A 21,908-nucleotide genomic window follows, 5' to 3' on the forward strand; every position below is an offset into this window, starting at 1 on the left:
CAGTCTGTCTTATCTCATGATTTCGCCTTAGATCGGTAGCAGCCCCTCCATCAGTCTGGTCCGTGTGGTTTCCTGCCTTCACTGCTGCAGTGTTTGGGAGGCAAAGCCTATGACTTTGATTCCTCAGCTGCTCTGTAGCCCATGCAGACAAGGCTCCGCTGCTTCTTTTCTCACAAATGTCTGTCTACCCTCAGCTACCAAACACTTGACTGAACCTGCACTCAGTACCAGGACTTGAGCCAGACACTGGAGCTGGTTTAATGTCAAAATAGACCGTGATCTCCAAGCTGTGCCCAGGGAGCTTCTCACAGGTCTTATGAATACAGGGGCATGGGCTGCTCTCACTAACAGCAGGCAATTTTGCTTGGTGATTTCAGAGAATGATGAGGAGCAAGAGGCTCTGCTATCACTGGACAAGCCCGGCTGGTATTCCCAAGGTAATTCTATCCAGCTTTATGAACTACTGAAGAAGATGACTGGCAAGTTGGATCCCAAGGTATGTTCTAAGTGACGGTATATCTTTCTGAAAATACCCTGTTTCAGTCTAAAATTCACCAGACAAGTTTTCATTAAAGTTATTATATGATGGGTCACAAATTTTTCTTCTCGTTATGCTTGCTGTTGTCTAACAGACTGCACTCCAGAACTGGAAGTAGCATGTTAGTCTTCTTATTGGTAGAATATGTAAAATTTCTAGACGTTTTATTCTGTGTGCATGGTCATGCATTTCAGCAGCTTTGGGGAGAATCAGAGTAATCAGGAAGTAAACAATCTCCCTGAGGAAACACATCAAATAGATTAAAAGATGGCATCAGTGAAAACTAGGATCATGTTATTTGAATTACAGGTCTGGATGGGTGAAAATGCCACTGAAGACAGTGGGACCACATTTTCCCTCGTGGGTAAACTACGCCCTGGGCACACAAGAGTTCCGAGTCACCGAGAGATGCTCCGTGTTCTCCCTTGTTTCCAAAGTTGTCCAAAATTCATCCCCGTTGTTTAGCATGTTTTCTTGGCAGTCTTTTTTCCACTGTTCCCTGGCAGGCTATTTCTGTCAGCCAGAAATCTCAGCGGTGTCCCCCACGCCGGTCTCAGCCGGGCATCCCCATCCAATGCCCATGGAGGGTGAGAGTGAGGAGGGTGTGCAGGGCCAGCCTCTTACTTACAGAGCTGGTTGAAGATAAAACCCCAAGCTGTGACATTAATAAGATCTGTGTGTGTCATGGCCAACTGTAAACACAGAGGAATTTTTATTAAGTTGTTTTAAAGCTCTTTTTCCCTCGCTGTGAACTACAGTTTGCTTGTGTTTTCCTCATATACAATGAACATTTAATTTGCTGCTTCCCTTGTAGGTTGTTTATTTTGGTGACAGCATGCACTCAGATATTTTCCCAGCTAGTCACTATAGCAACTGGGAAACGGTCTTCATCTTGGAGGAGCTTCTAGGGGACAAAGTTACGGTGCCTGCAGAGACTGAATCTGAGCCCTTGGAGAAGAAAGGAAAATATGAGGTAAGGGTTCCTTGCAGATGTTTCCCAGAACAGAATAAAGTTACAAAAAAGCCGTCTGCCACCTGCGCTGAGCATGAGCCTGCTTATCTCATGAGGCGGCTAGCAGCAGCAGCATCCCTCACAGACGTACCCTCCTTGCCACACCAGGAGGTGCCATCCTGTCCCAGCTTGGCACTGCTTGGGTGACACAGAGCCTCCACCTGGAGCTAAATCACGGACCTCAGGAAAGGAGCTGTATGTGCAGCCCCTTAATCAAAAAATGTAGTCTTTTTTTCAGCAGCAAGAACCTGCCCTGTGTCCTACAGGGAGAAATTTCATGGCCACCTATCACAAGTCCAGCACCTGAACTCTGCCGAGTTCATGACGATTCCCTGCGTGCAGTGGCCAGCTGTAAACATGGAGGAATTTTTATTAGGTTGCTTTAAAGCTGTCTTTCTCCCTCCGTGAAATACAGTTTGCTTGTGCTTTTCTTATATACAAAGAACTTTTAATTTGCTCCTTCCCTCATAGGTTGTTTATTTTGGTGACAGCTGCACTCAGATAAGAGAGACTGTTCTGAAGTCTGGTCCAATGCAGACTATTGATAGTTACTTCAGATAAAAAATGTGATTTTCAGGTTGATTGCAGCTGGTTTATCCTTTTCTCTGCTGCCGAAGAACAAAGCAGACAGGGAACAGTGCTCAGATGGCCGAGGCGGCAGCGTTGTACCTCCAGCATGTCCTATGTAGGAACTACAAGTGCAGCTTCACTCTCTGTTTGGAGTGTTTCTTCTTTTGTTATGTTCCTAAATGAATAGGTAATTTTCTTCTAATTGCTGATATATATATATATATGCTTTTTGCACTTTGCTTTGAAAAACACTTTTTTTTCTTTTTCTTTTTAAATAATTATTCTTTGTGATTGAAAAGGTAACTTACTGATACTAAGATTTTTGTGGGCTGCCTTTATAATGGAGATACTTTTAATCTGACTAAGAAGCGTTTTAAAAGCCCCTGGTTTTTATGGTGAAAAGCATATCTTCAATGGGACTAAAACAATATAGATGTGACATCTCCTTCTGTACTTTTTTTAATAGACATATCTAATATTTTCCCCCAGTATCCTGATTTCTAAACTAAGGTCAGACAAGGACATTTCAGTCACTGAAATAAGGAAATGTAAACACTAATGTTTAGGCTTTTTCCTGGACTGTAGAAAGACAAAAATTAAGACAAACAAACTGAAGTCTCCTATCAAGAAAAACACATTTCTCAGTAAGAAAGGGGGTGAAAAAAGGAAGAGTGAGTAGTAGTGCTACATAGATTAATATAATTGTATTTCATTAATACTATAAAAATAATTCATTCTCCCTCATAAATTTGTTCCTTCTCTGACTGGAGACCCTGCTGCACTGCTGCTTAGAGCTTACATCTCTCTGAGGTTTGGTTTCATTTTTTTATTCAACCATGATTTCTCAATCATGTTCCATACATGCTTTTGAAACACACATATTTAAACAGACAGCCAGGACACATTTCTTTTCCTGGAAGTACAAAGAAGGAATTATTGAGTGATGTGTTTCTAAGCCCTTGACGATGATTTGGTTTTCTCTTGTTGCAATACCTCTGGTCAACTGCTCACAAGATCCATCTTCTCTGTCGCTGCGGTTATCAAGCAGGGCATTGAGACTTTCAGATGGGCGCTTGGCATTTCGCTAAGGCGGCCGTATTCCTGATACGGGACTGCAGTATCTCGGGGAGACACCACCCCTGCCACGCACAGCCCCTGTTCAGGTTACATCCGCTACCAGTGACAGCAAGTAAGCAAGGGAGAAATGAATTGCGTTGATTAAAGGAACCTGAACCAGGGGGGCCGTGGCAGGTCAGTGGTGTGATTTCATTACCACGCTGCTCACTGGAGTCTGAACAACGGGTCACATCCATATCTCTGCAGTTGACTGGACACCACTAACTTAACAGGACTAGTTCAAAGGGACTCCCTTTACAGGCCTGTGAAAGTTTTATTTTCATTCCCCTAATCAACTTCTCCCATTAACCCTTTGGCTAAGAGGAGAGAAAAGCCAACTCAAAGGATTGTACAAGTCAGGTGTTCTTGAAAAATTAGGCACTAACAAACTAGATTTAGTCTTATTCATCAGCCTTCTCTTTCACTGGCAATAAAAAAAATACACTACTATTGCAGATTTTCCATGCCATGCTGTGTGCACAGAGAGGGACTGAAAATTTAATATGAGATGCAATCCTCCCTTCTATCAATCTTTACAAAATATTATTAAAGAAATAAATTATTACTTCTAATTTGCAATTGCATCTTTCAGAAACAAATTACAAAAACCTGTTTTCAGTTGTTTGACTGGTATTTCATCACTAACAGAGAGAGGGGAAGAAAACAACCTCCCCACACGCAAACTGGGAGGCCAGTAATCTCCATTTTCATTAGCAGTTTTTGTCTTTCCTCTTCAATCAAATACATGATATAAGCCAGATACACATAACTGTGAAATTATGGTAACAACTGCAGTTCTTTCAAGTATATGAGTCATAACCAAATGAGCAAGAGAATAACAAACTAAAAACCATTCATGCAATTACTTGTCTCCTAAGTGAATTGCAGCATGGGGAGGGGGGGGTGGGAAATACCAATCATTGTGTTGAAACAAGACTCCCCCCAGATTTGGGGTTGGTTTGCTTGGCTGGAGGCTTTGTTTTTGCCTTCTGTTCTTTAAATGTGTGATCAATTCCATCAATGAAAACTCGAAGGAAAGCTGGAATTTGTCCCAGGATTTCGAGGGAAGCAGTTACACACGAGCTAGTCAGTGTATAAAAACCTTGGGCTATAGGAATGAATGGAGCAGAAATCGAAGAATTTATTGACAGATATAGACATTCTTGCAGTTAGAAGGAAAACTGAATTTTCACAGTATTGCCTAGTGGCTGGTTGGCTGGGGGGGCCAGGGCCCTTAACCCCTCAAATTTCCTGGACTCCCTTGCTGTGACCGTAGACTAAGCTAATTACTCTGTGCCTTTTGGCTCCATTTGTCTATCCCAGTTTATCTTTAACACAAATCTAACAGTACTTTCAGGAACAATCTGATGGGCTGTTGTGAAGCCTGGTGAGTTAAAGCAATATCCTTAAAGCAATATCCTGAAGTGCAGTTTATTTTAAAGTCTCCTTATAATGATCCATGTTGTAGTTTAGATACAATGATCATGAGTGAAACGTTTTGTATTTGCACATGACTTGTGGGGGGCAGGTTCTGTGCAAAATTTAGACCAGTGGCAGGCTTGCCCATTTGCACACCCAGCATGGGTGTGTTGTTCAGGCACATCTGGTTGTTGTGACCAGCACAGCTGTGCTGGCAGAAACACCTCAAATACTTGCCGTTATACCAACAAGACCGTATTTTGAGCACTGATTTTTCTTCTGGCACTAAAAGTTGGTGGTGCTGTTAGCACCTTGACACAAAGCATACAGCCATCAGTACCATGCATCATTGGATGCAGTAGGGTAATCCTAGTGCTCTGTGCTTGGTACAAAGACGATGGCATAGATGGCAAATCTCCATCTAAATAATGCCATTAAACAATAATAACAGCTTGATTTTTCACTCCTGTCTCCTTTACATCCTTTTTTCTTTGGTCTCTTTAACAAATGTAGAAAAACGTCAGAGCTCAGCTCCCGCCTATTTATATTTTAGAAAGGTCATTTGTAAGCTGGCAAATCAGTGTTACCCAAGGGTCCTATTAACAAACTCTGTCTGCTCTGTTAACAGGCCCTATTTGTCTGCAGTTAATAAAGCAAAGGTGATAGTAAGTATTCCAGGTGGTTTAACTTAGTGGAAAGCCATGAGACTTGGGGAACGATGGTACCATTGTTATTTCTCTGAAGTGGAGATGTGGTCTTTCAGGCTTTGTGTACCCTCAGCTGACACAATCAACATCTGACCTGCTACTGCCTGACCAATATACCTGAGAGCAAAACCACATGCTCGGGGGTTTTGCATAAGAAAGAGGGATTGCTCAGCACTTCCCAGGACCTACTGTCCTGCTGTGAGAGCTAACTCCGTGTCTGGTTACTACAGGAGTGGCTGATGCACCTTCCAGAGCTCCTTGGCCCCACAGTTGAATGTGTGCCTCCAGGCGTGTGAGGCATAGCGATGTTAAGAGGGGACTTCTGCCTCATTTCTCATACGTATAGATTCATGGTACGCGGTCTGTCCTTCATGGCTATGTGTGCTGCAGATACAGACATCTTCTAGGCATCAGTTAGGGATGGCAGTGGGAGCAATGTCTGATGCTTCCTAAGTATGTGGGCAAAGTTTTGACAGCTCTTTTCAGATTCGAGATCAATATTTAGCCTACCAAAACACTTCTGTCATGTGGAGATTCTACCAGGTGATTTGTTGACAACTCTTATATCTAATGGGGTTTGGTTTTACCAAGGGCTTGGGCTGGCTGTAAATCCAAAACATAGCTAACTCCCTCCTCCTTAATAAAGAAGAAATTCCCACTCTGAGAATCAGATCTCTGAAAAAATCAATCCATTTCCTGAGATCTCAGTTTCAATTGCCCATTGAACCAATCATACATTTCAAACAGCAGAAGCCTCAGATTTTTTCTCTTGTCAATAAACAAGGCCCTGTCTTTTGTGCAAATGCTTATGTAGGCCAGTACTGGGGTTGTTGTTTTGATTAATCACCTGCACAGCTGTAACGGCCTTAAGAGTGTTCTGCATGTGACATCCAGCTGGCAAATGGATTTTAGTTCAGCATAGCGTTTACATTTAATTATAACTGATGTAAAGTCCTGGGATTTGCAAGGAAAGATAAGATTTGGGGAAAGAAAAAAAAAAGTATGGTGTCAGTTATTCTATGCTTTGCTGGTCTGAAAAATTACTTTGCACACAAATGACTTCAACAGATTTTCTGTAGCGTCATTCACAGTTTTGTTTTCCATTCTTTTATCTTTCTGTAGAGGCCTCCTGGAGCTTTTTCTGGCTGCTCATGGCAATACATAGCAGGTTTCAAGATGAACTGCTAAAAAAATCAGTTTTCCCAAAGCTGCTGTAATGCTTTCTTCAAAACATAATCACAGAATAATAGAATCTTTGGGTTATAATGAGTCTTCATGTTGTTGCCTGAAAATATACATTTTAAAAAAATCCATTTTTCATAATTTGCTAGGCAATTAAATGGCTCTCCATGGATCCTGAGGCTCTGTTCTCACTTATTCCTCAGCTCAGAAGCAGATAACACAACACAGGTGGCATGATGCATTCTTTGCAGTTACTTCATCCAGCACCAGGAGACTCCTTTCTCCTGGGAGAAGGTTGAGGCTGGGTTACAGTCTATGCTGCAGCTACTCAGATTCTCCAGCAGAAAAAGGCAGCAGGTTATTCTCGCTATCAAGAACAGAAAAATGGGGAAAAGAGAAGATTTTTTTTTAAGGGAAAAATAGTTAAAACCAACTTTTTATGTCCTAGGGAATCCATAAATTATGTAAACAGGAGCTTTGGGACTTATGGGAGGAAGATTGTTATTGTTTTTCTTTATAATATTCTAAAGCCACATTGCTCCTGAGATACAATACAGCTTTCCCAGAAAATCAGAGAAACACTTAAACTAATGCTTGTGGTTGGACAGAGAAAGACGGTTTTGTTTTGCGGGTGTTTTTTTAAGATTACATATTTATTTACTTTTCTTTCAGGGAGATCAGCTCAAAGCTCCTTACTTTGCATCTAAACAGTGGGGCTCTTTCTTTGTGGACAGATTGCCCAGCCTGGAAAATGCAGAGGAAACCTTAGTTCTCACGTGGTCCTGTAAATGTATTAGCACTTACAGCACTATTGCAATCCCTAGTCTTGAAGCGATAGCAGGTAAGGAAAATGGCTTTTTTTTTTCTTCTTCCTAATGGACATGTAGTATTCATAGTAACCTTGTAATACGGTTTATGAGATTACATGTATCCAAAATACATTCAGAAATACTCTGTTCATATCATGCAACAATTAATGCTAGTGACTATTAATTACTTTGATGTTTGTGCTTTTAATAGCTGTCTGATACACCAGTTTTTTGTTTGTCTCTGCAAATATTAGATATTTAATTTATCATATGTTAGAAATAGGATGCAACATTTAACAGGCTGTAGATTAGCTCCTGAACTTGGTCAGGAACTCCCCACAGTATTTTTCTGTTTCTACTTTCAATGGTGAGTTACATCAGGAAACAAACACATGCAAAGTTACTTGGGGTTTTTACACTTCCAAATGTTTCTCTCTGATCTGGCTTGTTATCCTTCCTCAATCAGCTCGCTTATCCTATTACAGTTGAAATGGTGATGAACAAATGCAAGAATGTAATGAAGCTAAGAATGCCTAGGACTGTGCTTCTCTCCCTTTTTTTCTTTTTTAAATGTGTTTGTTGCTTTTGAAACTGCATCATTATTGATAGAGCTAGAGCCTAAAACATTCTCCTTATCTGGAAAACAAGGCCATCACAAGCAATGGTTTGTGATTCAAAAATTCACTTAATTGAGAAATCAGCTCAGACTTTCTACCTTCTGACATCAAGGCTGTGTCAAAGTACAATTATGGCTGATTTTCTGATTTCCACTAATGTGTATCCCCGGAGGGACCATACATTATTTTGGATGGTTTGTAGCAACAGTTGTAGCAGTAATACTGCAATAACTTTCCAACTGCAGTACCTATCGGGTGATTACGAAGTGGTGGTGAGGACCCTCTATCTACCTATCCTAAATCTATCAGGTTGCCTTACTGAACTTATCAACACACCATATATAAGGGAATAAAAAAAATATTAAATGAATCAGGTGTTTAGCTGTATGAAGCACACAGCAAGCATTTAGTTTACTGACCCGTCTGTTCAGCATCTGTTGCCTACTCCATGCATAAGACCAAGGAATAAAAAGTTGTTCCTAGAGAGCATTTCAGACTTTCCCAGCAGTTATTTCTACACCAGAACATGTGATAGACCGGTTCTTTGCAACCATATTCTACACAAGTACAAGTACCTACATTATAAGTGTATCTCAAAACAGAAAATTCATAAGGTGCCACCATTTATTTATGCTTCTGATATTTGCTGCTTTGCAGTCTCTATTTCAGCCTAAAGGTACGAAGCCCAAATATACCAAGGGAAATTGCCGGGAGAGGGGTACCTTCCATAAAACTCCATTCTAATACCTTTTCCAGAGTCATTCTGTGGCTTGCTTTGGAAGTGCTGGCCTAGAGGAAACACGTCGGTCAGCCATGCTTCCCAGCCAGCTCCCCCCGGCCGCAGCTCAGCTTGCAGGGCTAGCAGAGGCTTTGGACCACAAACGTACAGATGAAGCGGTGGGAACCAGAAAGGCGTATCTGTGTAAATCGGTGAGCAGTATAGCTGCCTGTCGTTGGCCGTGGAGCCTCTGCAAAGCCTGTTCCTCCATTAGGAGGGACACTGTGCGCCGTCCCTCGCTGTGTCAGACTGCTGCTGGGGCAGGGGCTGGTGTCTGCAAAACTTACACCCCAGAGCTAAAGGACAGGGAAGAAATAACATTTTTAACTTGTAGCTGTGTGCCTGAAAGCAGACTCAAAGCTGAAGGTACGAGGACATCTCTAGTTTCTTGCAGAGAGAGGTATTTCTTGCTTGTTTGTGCGGAAGAGCAGATGTTCATTATTATGGATGTTAAGGAATTCCTGACTCCTCTCGAATACCTTGTCTGACTCCTGTCACAGCAAGCTGTGAGAGCCCCTGCTTTGCCAAGCCCTGAAGTTTTTTGGCTGCAGTTGTAAGTCATGGCTTAGCTGCAGCTATTCGGGAATAACTAGCTAGAAGAGATTCAAACGGGTTATGCGAGTTTGATGTACTCCAGCTTTTCCTTTCCTATTCATCTACTTTAATTACCAGCAGAGGATTTTCCACGGCCAAGTTGCAAAAACGCAGGCTTTTCCTCAAGATGCCCCGAGCCCAAACGTGTAGCCAGGCTGCCAGCATGCTGCCCGTAAGAGCCCAGCTCCTGGCCACCCGGCTTGACCAACCCGGACAACCTGACCCAGCCGAACGACCTGGAGGTGTGCTGCGGCCTCCTGTGAGTGCTGGACTCACCAGGGCTTCCTACAGCAACGTCTGACCTGGCTCTTGTACATCTACGTGAGCGATAGGAAGTGCCACATACAAGTGAATTCCCAACAGGTTGCAATCTGCAAAAATATTTGGGGATAGGCAGACAATTGCTGCTATGCTGACTTTAAAATTGATTCTTTTTGCTTGGATGCAACATGTGTCTATGCAGAATGAACATCTCAAGACACATTTTTCGTTGAAAAGGATTAGTCCAAAAATTATTCAGTCATTCAATACTAGTGGTGTTTTTACAAAAATAACTTAGTTTTCCTCAGAATTCACATGAGAATTCTTTTGAGAGAGTTATCAGAAATTTGTTTTGGGTAATAAACCCCTTCAAGCCTGTCTCCATTTTTTTTAAATAGAGGAAATATGTAAAAAAAAAAAAAAATAGATCTGGATTGAGAAGTTGGAATAGAAACAACTCTGACAGTTCTCTTTTTTCATCAACATGTTGTAAATTTGGTGCAGATGCTGCCTTCTGATAGTTTCACCTGAAGACTTTATGCATGAAACTGAAGGGGACGATCTGATACTTACTCAAGAACATTGTAGGAAAAGGGTTTCATAGTGAATGCTACTGTTGCAGGTTTTGGCCATTCAAAGTATAAAATAGCAGAGCATATACACAAATTGTATGTGTAATTAGTAAAATGACAGCTTGGTGAAAAGATAATCAAATCCATTCGTCATTAGCTTTGTGTGCTAATTGAATGTAGAAGCTCTTTTCTGTTTCCATCTTTACTTGAAAATTCAGTATCTGACTCGAAAGGGGGGTTGCATTCAAAGATGCATCAGAAATTTTGAGTTTTAATCTCGCCTCTGGCAAGGAAAGTATTCGTGCAATTGCAGATTACTGTGTCACAGTTGTCATCTAAACTCCCCTGACAGTCCCTGACGAGAAATTGGCATTTTCCTTATGCGTGAGAAAGGACATTTTGGTTATTGTTAAAAAAAAGGATCTTCTATAATACCTTTCCTCAGTTCAGAGTGGAAATCAGATAAAGGTCAAATAAAACTCTTCATTTAAGGCATTATGACCTTGACATTAAGACGACAGTAAAGAGCAGCATTACGCTTATATCTTCGGAATACTAAAAGAAGATGAATTAAGTTGAAAGTTTTCTAAGCACTTTGTAGATCTTTTATGAGCTAATTCTCTTTACCTACTTTCAGTAAGCAGGGAAGGTTTTCTCAAGTATTGGAAAGCTGATGAGCTCATGATATTGACAGTACGTGGCTAATAAAATAGTAGAAACCAATGCCCCCACTCCTGTTCCACACACCTCATTCACAAATCCATCTGTTTCTTCAATTTTCTGCTGTTGAACCTCTCCTCATTTATAGCTGCCTTACAGATTTTGACCATTTTCAAGCACAATGAAATCATAAGCCAAATTTTCCAAACCAGGATCCGTTACCATGGGAATGTTAAATTCGAGCTCACACATGGAAATGAAGAGGTATAGGGGTCTGTTTGAAAAATGGTGTTTCGCATAAACCACAGTTTTTAATACATCCTATTCCACTTCAAAAGTTTGGTATGAGCCAAGTAGAGGCGGGTACTGTTATCTATCATACCCGAATAATCTGAACTTTACCTTTAAGGAGCAGGTGACTGCTTCTCTGTGGCCATTTGATCAAATTTCCAGATGCCCATGTAAATAATTATATGTCCTGCATCATATAGGTATTCCAACCATAATTACAGAAGATGTCTCTTTTTTACAAAGATTTTTACAAAAAAGAAATTTACAAAGCAGATCAAATATAAATAAAGTCTTGTTGACTAAGCAAGTTTTTGTAGGAAAAACATCATTAAAATAACTAGCCAGTGCTACCATTTCAGATGGCTATTTGATTAATAATTCTTTGATCCCCAAAATTATATGCATATTTCAAGCCAATGCGTTTCCTTTGAATCTCATTATGGTTGATATTTTTAATAAAAGTCCCACTTCAAAACATTCCATGATGAGTAACTGTGGAGTTTAGAGCTTATGGGGTAATTTTGGTAAGTTTATTTTGTTCTTCATTGCAAAGAAAAGCTCAAGAAAGTGGGCTCTAAATCCTAATGAGAACGCAAAAAAACCTTTTTAAAATTTCATTATTGTTAACCTAATCTCCTGAACTCGTCTCATAACCCCTGAATGGTGAGGTTTGTCATGGGATTAAAAATCACTGCAAGCAAGAACAGGAGATTGAGTGATGTTGGAACTCAGGAGAGCTGCATTTCAGAGGAGAATTAGTGCAAGTGTGTTTCATGGAGACAGTTCATTTCACACTTGGAGATTTGATAACCAAGCTTGTGTCATGCATGAGGATAAGGCATTTTTTTAAATCTTGCATGCTATATGAAATCTTATCATGTTTGCCCATATGGGTGCATAAGTTTCTCTTCATGCCTTATCTTTATTTCAATTAGCTGGTATAACTGAAAAATCTCTGTTATAATTTACCAAAGATGTCTCTTTAAAGACGCCTACAGATCTGTACCCTGCCACTTTCTGTGGGAGTTTGAGTCGTCAGCCTGCTTGCTGTATAAATATAATGATAAAATTGCCAGTGAACCGTGGTAAAGAAGTTCATGTTTCTGCTTAGAGTTGCAAATTATCTGCACAATGGAAAGCCCAAGGCAGCTGGGACTGGGGCACCAGAACTGGCAACGCAGATAGACGGGTCTGCCCCTCACAGATCAACTACAAATTGCAAACCTCACACTCTTTCTTCAAAATGTGTTTTAAAGGTGAATGCCCCTGAAGAATCAACTATTACCACAGAAGTCATGACTTTCACTAATCGTGTAGCCATATACTCATTTCTGCATCCTGAACAGTATCATTCATAATTATTGCTGAAGTGAAACAAAAAATCCCCCATATTTTGATACATTAGTTCTATGTTTTTTCACTGATATTATATAATTTAAAGTCAAATACAGTTCCTATTAAAATTAAATTAGTCTTTCCTGTAACTAGAGCGATAATTATGTGCTTTTACTTATTCAAATAGTACATAGCATATAATAGCATATAATTTCCTTAAATATATAGAACTATCTACATTATACATTACTTGTTAATTTGTAGTAAACTTTTATATTTAATGCCTTACCTTACAGCCATGCTTTTACTTACCAACTTCAGTCTAAGAATGTACCTATACAATGTCTTCTAAGGACTAAGTTTATCAAAATGCTTTGAGGATTTAAACTGCTTTGGGGCTTAGCTACTATAAATAGTAGTTGCTACTAAAAGGACGAAGAGGTCATTTTTATAATGAAACCTTTCGTGCAAGAAACATATTTTTATGTTTGGTGAAAAATTGGTATACATATACAGCAGCAACATTTCTGAGGTTTTCTGGTTCTGAGGTTTTGATGCAAGTAAAAAAACAAGTAGCAAAGATAATTGACTAGAGAGAAGATACGTGTTCTACGTCTTGCTCTATGCATAAATTGAAAAGCATCAGATAATGTAAATCTGATTCATCTGTCCAGGAACCTAGTTTCAGTGTTCTTCATTTAAGAGAAAGAAAAACATACCCAACACAACAAACAAATATAATGCATTTATTTTTTCAGCTGCAAAATACAGCTGAAACCGACCTTTGGTTGGTTGTTATGGTTGAAACTGCATTTCAACCATAACAAATTATCATTCAATAAATCAGAACCAGCTTGTAAAAAGTCTTCAGGACTCGCTTATCTCCCAAAGGGTCTAAGACCGCAACTTTTCCAAAGGATTTGACTACTTGGCAGTAATTTTCAATGTGGAAAGGACAACTTTATTCTTCATTACAATTTTCAACATTACAACAACATTCTTCATTACAATTTGTTCAGCCTTTCCTTCCTCCTCCAGAAAGGTGCATCGACTTATGCTCCTGAAGGCCGTGTCAAATCATGCAGAACCCAAAAGATTACTTCCTAGCCAATAACTGACAGAAATGTTCCTGCCATCATTATTCTGCTCTGTGAGAAGTCAAAGTACAGCCACCTCTAAAAGATTAAAGGGAGAACTCATGAGCAACTCATTAAGAAAGGGGGAACCACTCAGTCATTTCTGCTTTAAAGTTATCCTTCAACTCAGGCAGCATAATTTCATTTGCAGGCTGTAATTAAAGATATAATTGGGTTTTGACCAGATCGCAGACTTATGAGGTAGGTTTAGATTGCTTCTTTAAAAACATTGGTGGTAATACAAAGTGCTGATAATTTGTCAATGTGAAAAACAATGAAAATAGATAAGTCACCACATATTGGAAATATTTCTTCGACCAGGTTGGAATTTTACATAACCTGCAACCTCACATGTACGAGAAAGTGTTGCTGGAAGCGTTTATGTACTCTGGATTGGTGCCTAACATATTCTCTCTGGATTAAGATGATAACACACACACAATAAACAATGCAGGTTTTGTCTTCATGGCTTAAAAAGCTTAATGTGTGTCTGTGTGTGGCTTTTTACCTGTAGGTAAGCAATGTTTGCCACTCATCCAGAGGAAAAAATAGGGAAAGGGAAAGAAAATATTTGTCTTACAAGAGAGGGGAACATGACGACATTAACCCAAGTTTGGAGAGTAAGGTTGATCTTAGTGAGTTCACCTCAAAATGAAAGTAAAGGGGCATGTCATCACTGCATTTATCTTAATATAGCTCCTTCACAGTCTCAAAATGCAACTTATTTCTTAATCAATCAGAAATGCCTGTCATTTCAAACAATTGCTTGTTTTCAGGCTAACTTCAACTTACCTCAGAAGCCCTTTCCACCACCTTTAGATCCAGGATGAGTCATTCAGGCAGAAATTAATTAACAGATCCCTGAAAGACTAACACCAGCTAGTAGGATCCTGGCATTCTCTTAGGATTTTTTTTTAGATTAAGTCTTCAGCTAAATATTTTAAAATATTATAGTCAAATATTTTCTTTTGATCAGTTCCAGATCAAGCAAAGAACCACACAGGGCTATTTGCTCAAAGGATCTCCAAAAATCACCATTTAAACTAAAAAAGAAAAAAAAAATTTCCTTCACGTACAAATAATGAGTTTTCTTATATAAACACAAAATAGCAAAGGAGTTTCTAAGGCTCTCCTTCACTGCAGACTTTAGCAAGCTCAGATGCAAGTTTAGTGCATGCCTTGTGCACAGCTGTTTTGTTCAAGCTGGGGTCAGCAGGACTTGACCGTAGGGTAGACCCAAAGTAATATGAATTGTTACTCTCAAGATAATTGCAGTGAAACTGCACGCCACGGGCAATCGCAACAACCACGATGGGATGGTGTTTCCATGGCCCAGGCACTCATCCCTCTGCAAAACTCGCGATAGCGAAGATGACTCTCCACATCTCCCCAGAGTTTGCCGCTTGGGTTTTCTCCAGTGTCACCATCCTCCATGTTAGATACAGAGAAGAGTAACCAGCGATAAACCGCAGCGGCAGTGAAACTCTTCCTCAGGCCAAGCTCATGCTACAAACGTCTACTGGCAGAGCTGAGGGCATGCTCTCCAGCCCATACACCTGTGGTGATAAAGCAGCAAACCTGCACTTTCTCTGAGGCTAGTTGTAGTCTTTGTTCCTTTATTCCTGGATGCCCAGGAATAAACTCTACTGGCTCATATCACCAATGACATCCAAACTCAGAAGTTTTAGCAGCTTCCTCCTCTAGAGCATACCTACACTGAGTTGTCCCCACTTTCCCATACAACACTGCAGATACCCTCCCTCCTTCTCCTCGCTAACTTTGAGTCGCAGAGGGTGCCGACAGCAGCGATAACTTTCATGTAATTGATAGAAGGAACGCTTTCCTCGTGCTGACTTCACTATTTCAGGAGCTTTGTTTTAGTACAGCAAACATCTGACCTCCTGTGTAGGAAAATCAGCCTTAGAAGTTTTGCTAAAAATAACTGCGATCAGATAAATCTACTTGTAACCTTGGATCTTTTTCTTTTTGCCGCTAGTACGCTCCCTCACATTCTGAGCTCTTGCTCCAAGAGCTGCTTTGACTGTAATAAAATAGAAATGGGTCAGGAGAGAAAACATTTAGTGTTAAAAAAAAACCCAACCCCAACACCTGTTATAGTTTACCTCCAGACTGGCAAGTCAGGTCACTCGACAGTGCAGCCAAACTGGTGAGCTCCCCTGCAGCAGTTGTGCTTCCTTACTGCACTGTTAAGAAGTTATTATTAGAAATTTTTACCATTAAAAAATTAGTACTTTCCTTTTTCTTTAGCAGCAATTTTGAAATACAAGGAAAGATTTACGGCAAAGCTTCTAAGCCAGTGTAAATTACTGGAATTCCTGTAAAAGCAAAAAAATTAATGCTGGCTGATGATCTGCCTCTATAGTTATAACACCTGGATGCTGAGCCATAAGATAGAGCTCTGTCTGTGTTTTCGGAGATGTGCCACAATTAAGCTGTTTAAAGATTCTTCAAGTTAAAACTTGGGTATCGCTAATGAGGTTTTAGTTTTCCTTCCTGTGCCTTTTCCTCGGTGAGAATCAGGAGGACAAATTGGGATTCACTTAAGAACACAACCCTGCTGTTTACTGGGAGGTTTCTGCAGCCTCTGGCTCCAGCCCTGCTGGCCGGGGGAGCCGACCTCGGCGAGGGGAGGGGAGTTCTGCTTGCTGTGGGGCTTCGCGCTCGTCACGGGGATGCTGCTGTGGTGTCACGGTGAAAAAATGTTGGCTTTGCTTTTGTTGGTCAATACTGCAAGATGATTCCTGACATTTCTGCTGCATATTTTGGGAGAAATCTGTTTCAGTCTTGGACTGTGCTTTTAATTGAAAAAAAAAAAAATAAAGCCTTCCATCTAAAGAGCTTAGTTAAGATTCTATTTGTTTATTGTATTGGTTTGTTCAAGGAAATCTCAAAAAAGGATTAGACATGAGTATTGAGTTTATCAAGCAGGCCTGTGTCTGGATTAGATTATAATTGTCTTCCATTCAGTTCCTCAAATATTTTCCTGATCACTCATCAAGAATATTACGTTTTCCCTTCTTCTTGTGGTTTCCTTTTGCTTCCTTGTGGCTGGAACTCTGATTTTTCTTCTGATAAAAGCTTGTGGCTTTCATTTAGTTTACTTACACTAACTGAACAGCACACAGACACCGACATGTTGTCAGCTTAATAACTATGAAATAAATCCATCCGTAACACCTGAACGCACGCATGGAGATCAGTATACATCAGCACATCGGAGCACAGTGTTGTAATTAATGTCACTTAATACCTGGATCTGGATAACTGGAACACAGCAGCTGACAGGGGTTACTGTTCAGACATCCTCATCGCCATTTTATTTAGACCAGGGCTGCTGGAGCCCTGCGTCTGAGCTCGGGCTGAGGCATGTAACCCATGAGGGCCACCCGAGCCGCTGGGAAGCGCGGGCAACGCTGAGTGCTCACTGCAAAGGAAACTGCTTTTCATCACTCACTTGCACCCAGGCTCTGGTGTGGGAGCAAAGAAAGGAGTGGGGCAGAAATCCAGGGGGATGCATCTAACAACTGACATTTCTGTAGATCTAGAAGGGGACATAAGACCTTGAGACCCTCCATGTCTGACTTCTGTGATTCCTTAGCTCTAAAAGGGGATATTCTATTTGTCTTGGGAACAAAATGAGTCTGGGTGGGATTACCTAAGTATGATGGAAAAATTCTGTGATTGCAGTCCTCAAGCCATTGCGTAGAGCCAGCTAGTTCATATTTCCAGCTGTTTGATTTGTTCAGGGTCTGGGTATTTTTTTAGGATAGTGGCAATATTGGATGAGTTTTGTGCTGAATTCATTATCAGTGTAGGTTAGGACTGGTTAGAACCTCCACTGTCAAATTACATCTCAGAGAGGACTGAGCATCTGTCCCCTGCCTAATTTGTGACTCTCCATCAGGATTAGGTGAGAAGTGGGTGCCAAGATGCAAAGGTCTGTCATGCCAGCAGCAGTTGTGAGCACGTACAGTAGCAGAAGTTGGAGAAATTTACTGGCAAAAACACTAGGAAAACTAACAACTTGGAAATAAGCAACTATTTTTTTCCTGAGACTGGCTTCATTATCATATACGGTATCTTAATTTTTGGCATGCTTTCGCATCAAGCTGTGGCCTGTGCGAGCATTTCAGTTTAGCGAAATGGAGCTGCTTATTTCTTCTCTGTGTCACCAGTGATAATACAGAACAGAGCAGATATGAAATGAACTCTTGCTGTGTCCAGGAGGCAGACTCCAGACCTGTATCATTGTTCTTTTTTGATGAGCCAGTGCTGCTGGACCTAGTGATGCATTGCCATTTACATCAAAAGAAGTTGGACTGAGCTGTGGTGTACAAATCAGATGATACCTTTGCAAACCAGGGCAACGGCGATTTATTTTAAGTTGCAAAGTTTTCAGAGAACTTAGTTTAAATGAACAGTCTTGATCTATCACATTTTCTGGATTTTAATTTTTTCATCAATTTTTCATACACCAATAAAATAATCTTCATTTTTCCTTCCCTGTGTACTTGCCCTTCTTCCTCCCTGTGTATTTATTCATAGCCACTAATGTTCCAAGAATGCCTTTCTGGGTCAGTCCAGAGATTTCTCATAAATATATCACACAAATAAAGCAATAATATAAAATGTTGCATATTCCAGGCAAAGCAGATGTGGGAAATTAAATCGTTGATGAAAAAAACAATGGAAATAGAGGAAGATTTTTACTATGTTTAGGATATATAAAATCTGCTTAGTGGGTGAAGAATAATATCTGCTTCGTGCAACTTTCAGTGATGCCTTGGGCAACAATTTTACATATGGATACCTTCTGATCATCCTCCAAAGTCAGCTTGCTCAGACAAAAACAATATTTAAATGGCTAGATTAGGGTTTGAATATGTAAAAAAGTTATTATTCTATTTTGGACTCTTGTGCATTGTATATAGAATGTGTTTGGTGTTTAAGCTAATTGTGTAAAGCTAGTTTTCCAGGCAATATCAAGAAAATTACCATTTTGTTCCAACCGGTTCTTTTCTTCAGCATAAGCAACTCTGCACCGTCTGCCCCATTTGTGCTGCTCTTTGGTTAAACTACTCTTGGGACCCTCCAGACTGCTAAACTGAAAAGCTGGTGAAAGCTTTTGTATAAAAGTAACTGTATGGCATTTAATTTTTATAGCTCATAAAGATATTCAGAAATATTTGCTTTCTTTTTTCTTATGATTTGTTATTTTGGAAACCTTTGTTTTATACAGAGCTGTCATAAATAGACTCAGCAGCCAGTAAATCCATTGGGCCTTCCGCAGGCTGAAAAAACATCTGCCTGTTCTGCCGTGCTCAGAACAGGCTCCGGAGATTCCACTGGCGCAGACGAAATGAGAAAATGTACTTCTTTGACACGCTGAAGTAACCCACTTCATAAAGCATAAATCAATTCCAATCAAGTCTCCTCCCATTCCTACTTTATTCCAGCCTCTATCTGATCTTTCAGATGGATCCAAATACCAATTTGCTTGCTTTAGGTAGGTTTAATACCCTTTTGAAGCTGTGGACCTGGATGCTGTCCTGGTGCCTGCCTGTGAATCGCTTGTGAGGCAGACGTGAACTTCCTGTTGTTTGTGCCGAAACTGCTAAGACTGTAATTTTCTCCTTCACAAAAGCTGCTGAGCGCAAAAAAAAAAAAAAACAGTATTGTAGCATATAGTGACAGGATGTCATCACCCCAAATTTACTCCAAATTAGGAAAAAAAAAAAAAGAGTTGTCATTAATAACTTGCTGTTCAGATGAGCTGAGTAATAGGTTTTATGTTTTGTTTTGGCTCTAAACAGACAACTTGACCTAACCCTTTTTTGTTGGGTTTGTTGGTTTTTTTCATTTATTGGAAGATTAGTTGCTTCTTGAATAAGGTTTTATTTGTGTGCTTTTTTAATTTGGTTTCTTGAACTTTGAATATGAGGTGAGCATGGGAAGTATCAGTTTTCTGGCCGTGAGGGTGGGCGGGTCACTGCTGGCAGTAAAGACTTTTTTTAAAAAGCTACAGAAAAGAAAGCTTTGACTGTTCAGAACTATTTTAATGCGTTAGTGTTCTTTACAGACTGGAAGTGATGAGTACACCAAGTTACAAGTGCAGATTTCTAAGAACGCTTGGTACAAAATGATGTTGTTAACACTGGACTGCAAGAAGGTCAAAGAGCGGGTGCCTTTGGGGAATCTTGCTATAATAGCCTTGGGGAAAAAAAAAAGAAATGGGCTTCTTTGTTTTAAACATAGCCCTCTTGTGAGTAGATTGCTGACAGAAAAGAGAAAGGTGACAAATTGAAGAATGAAGTTGAAAGTGTTCTAGAGGGAAAATTCCATCTAGGCTTAATGAAAATTTTTGTTTACTTTTTAAGCATTAGTTAAATCATTTTCTATGACCAGCATTATTTCAGCAATCAAGGAACTGAATAACCTTTGCTGCAGTTGAGTAAACTTTGAAAGCCAATCCTTTGGACAGCTGAAGATGTCAAATAAATATGTAATCACACAATCTGAGTTCTAAAGCTGGTGAGCAAACAGCTCAAGGGCTTAAGAAGTACTGCTATTCACCACAGGCTTATTTTTAATGTGATACGGGCTGTGTTGCTAATCAAACATGGTATGTTTCTGTCTTTCAGATTTACCGCTGGATTACAGATTTACACGATTTTCCTCAAATAGCTCAGCAACTGCCGGCTACTACCCAAGCCCTCCAAGAGCACTGCTGCCAAATGAGGAGCCAGTGACTATGAAATAGGTTGTCGGCTTTTTCCTTAAATAACCCTGTGGCCCGTACTTAAACTGCTATCAAATGCTAGTTGGTGCAAATGCTGTGTGATGCTTCATAAAATAGAATGATGGATTAAAGCAGACTCCCGTGTAGACTTGTGTTTCACTTGTTGCTCTAGTCCAGCCAGAACAGGTGAGCAATGCATCCTTCCCTCTAAATCTCTGACCACCACTACCTTTTGCAAAGTGCTGTTGGCTTTTTCCGTGCGCTGCCCAAAGCCTTCAAGAGAAATGTACTAGTAATAACTCATCCCAAGTTATATTCTATATTTTCAAGGCCATTTGCAGTACTATCTTTATTTAAGGCGATGGCTGTTGCTACCGTAAGCCCCAGGAAAGACATTAACCAAAGCTTCAGCCATATTTCATTAAGAGTTACCTTGTACAGCCCAGGTTATCACCATAGATCAGTGTTTTGCAGGCTCTGAGGAATTTATTCTCTCATTGTAACTGTTCCTGGAGATACAGAAAGACTGAGGCCCAAAGAGAAGCATGCACCATACCCAAAAAGAGACTTGCATGGGATTTAGGCAGCTAAATGCAGACTGACAGTCCTGAAAGCCTTTGTCGCATGCTTCGTATTCCTGAAGGTGCTTAGCCACTATTCAACAGTAAGGGTCCCTACATGCCTTTTCCTCCTTTGGTCTTCAATACCTCAAGAATCAGAGCTCTTCCACAGAAGGAGGGAAACCCGTGTACAGTTCCCTTCTCAGCTTAAGTGGATTCAAACCCGCATTCTCCACCTCCCTGGGAAATTCTTCCAAGAGTAGGAAGGATATAGCACCCAGCTATATAGAGCCATCTTTGCTAAGTACAGCCTCAGCCCAGAAGAGACACAAGACTGAAGATGTAAACTGAATATGTACTTTCTTATTGGCTAATTTAAGCAAACGGGCATCCTTTTCTCCGTGGATTCAGTTCTGAAGACCTGTTCTCCAGCGGTTTGGACAGGGAGCCTTCCATAACTAATGCAGGGTAGCAGATACAAAAACGTGTCAAAGGTATTTGTTTAGTCAACAGTTTTGTCCCACTGGGATGGCAGAATTTTGGATAAATTTCCCTCAAAGTTTGAAGAACAATAAACAGAAACTTTATTTTCTTGTTTTCAAGAAAAAGGATTTACTTTCTCCGGCCTAGACAATTATCAGAATGGATTTAACTTGTGTTAACACAGAACTTCGGTCACCGCAGCTCACTATATTTTTGCAGCTTCACCAGTTAAAATAAGTTGTGTCAGAATCAGACACAAACACCATTCCACTTCATTTCTGAGATACCAGCTTTTTATTTCCTACATAGGAAATAAATTTACATAGGATGTTATTTTTACATTCCAGTATACCTACAAGTAATATGGAACATTTCTAATTTAACATTAGGCATTGTTGTTTTGAAAGGGAAACATAAAACAAATGAGGAAAAAATTGAGAAGAACCTTCCTTAAAACAAGGCAGGTGAGGAAGGAAACGAAAGTGCCATTCTCCTCCTCATAAGCTAT

At 40.2% G+C, this 21,908-nt stretch overlaps 1 protein-coding gene across 1 annotated transcript in view; it reads left to right on the plus strand.

Moving 5' to 3' along the window:
• Window positions 1-21,908, plus strand: part of LOC309404144 (dermatan-sulfate epimerase-like) — a gene marked incomplete at its 5' end in the record, with an annotated part of 201,936 nt that overhangs the window by 132,306 nt on the left and 47,722 nt on the right. The window contains 4 exons of the mRNA XM_081998527.1: window positions 378-496; window positions 1,353-1,511; window positions 7,217-7,385; window positions 20,260-20,355. Of these exons, the coding sequence (XP_081854653.1) occupies window positions 378-496; window positions 1,353-1,511; window positions 7,217-7,385; window positions 20,260-20,355 (543 nt within the window). The remainder of the gene's footprint in view (window positions 1-377; window positions 497-1,352; window positions 1,512-7,216; window positions 7,386-20,259; window positions 20,356-21,908) is intronic.

This window comes from Phaethon aethereus (assembly GCF_964289735.1).
Source record: "Phaethon aethereus genome assembly, chromosome: 3".
Classification (NCBI taxonomy): Eukaryota; Metazoa; Chordata; class Aves; order Phaethontiformes; family Phaethontidae; genus Phaethon; species Phaethon aethereus.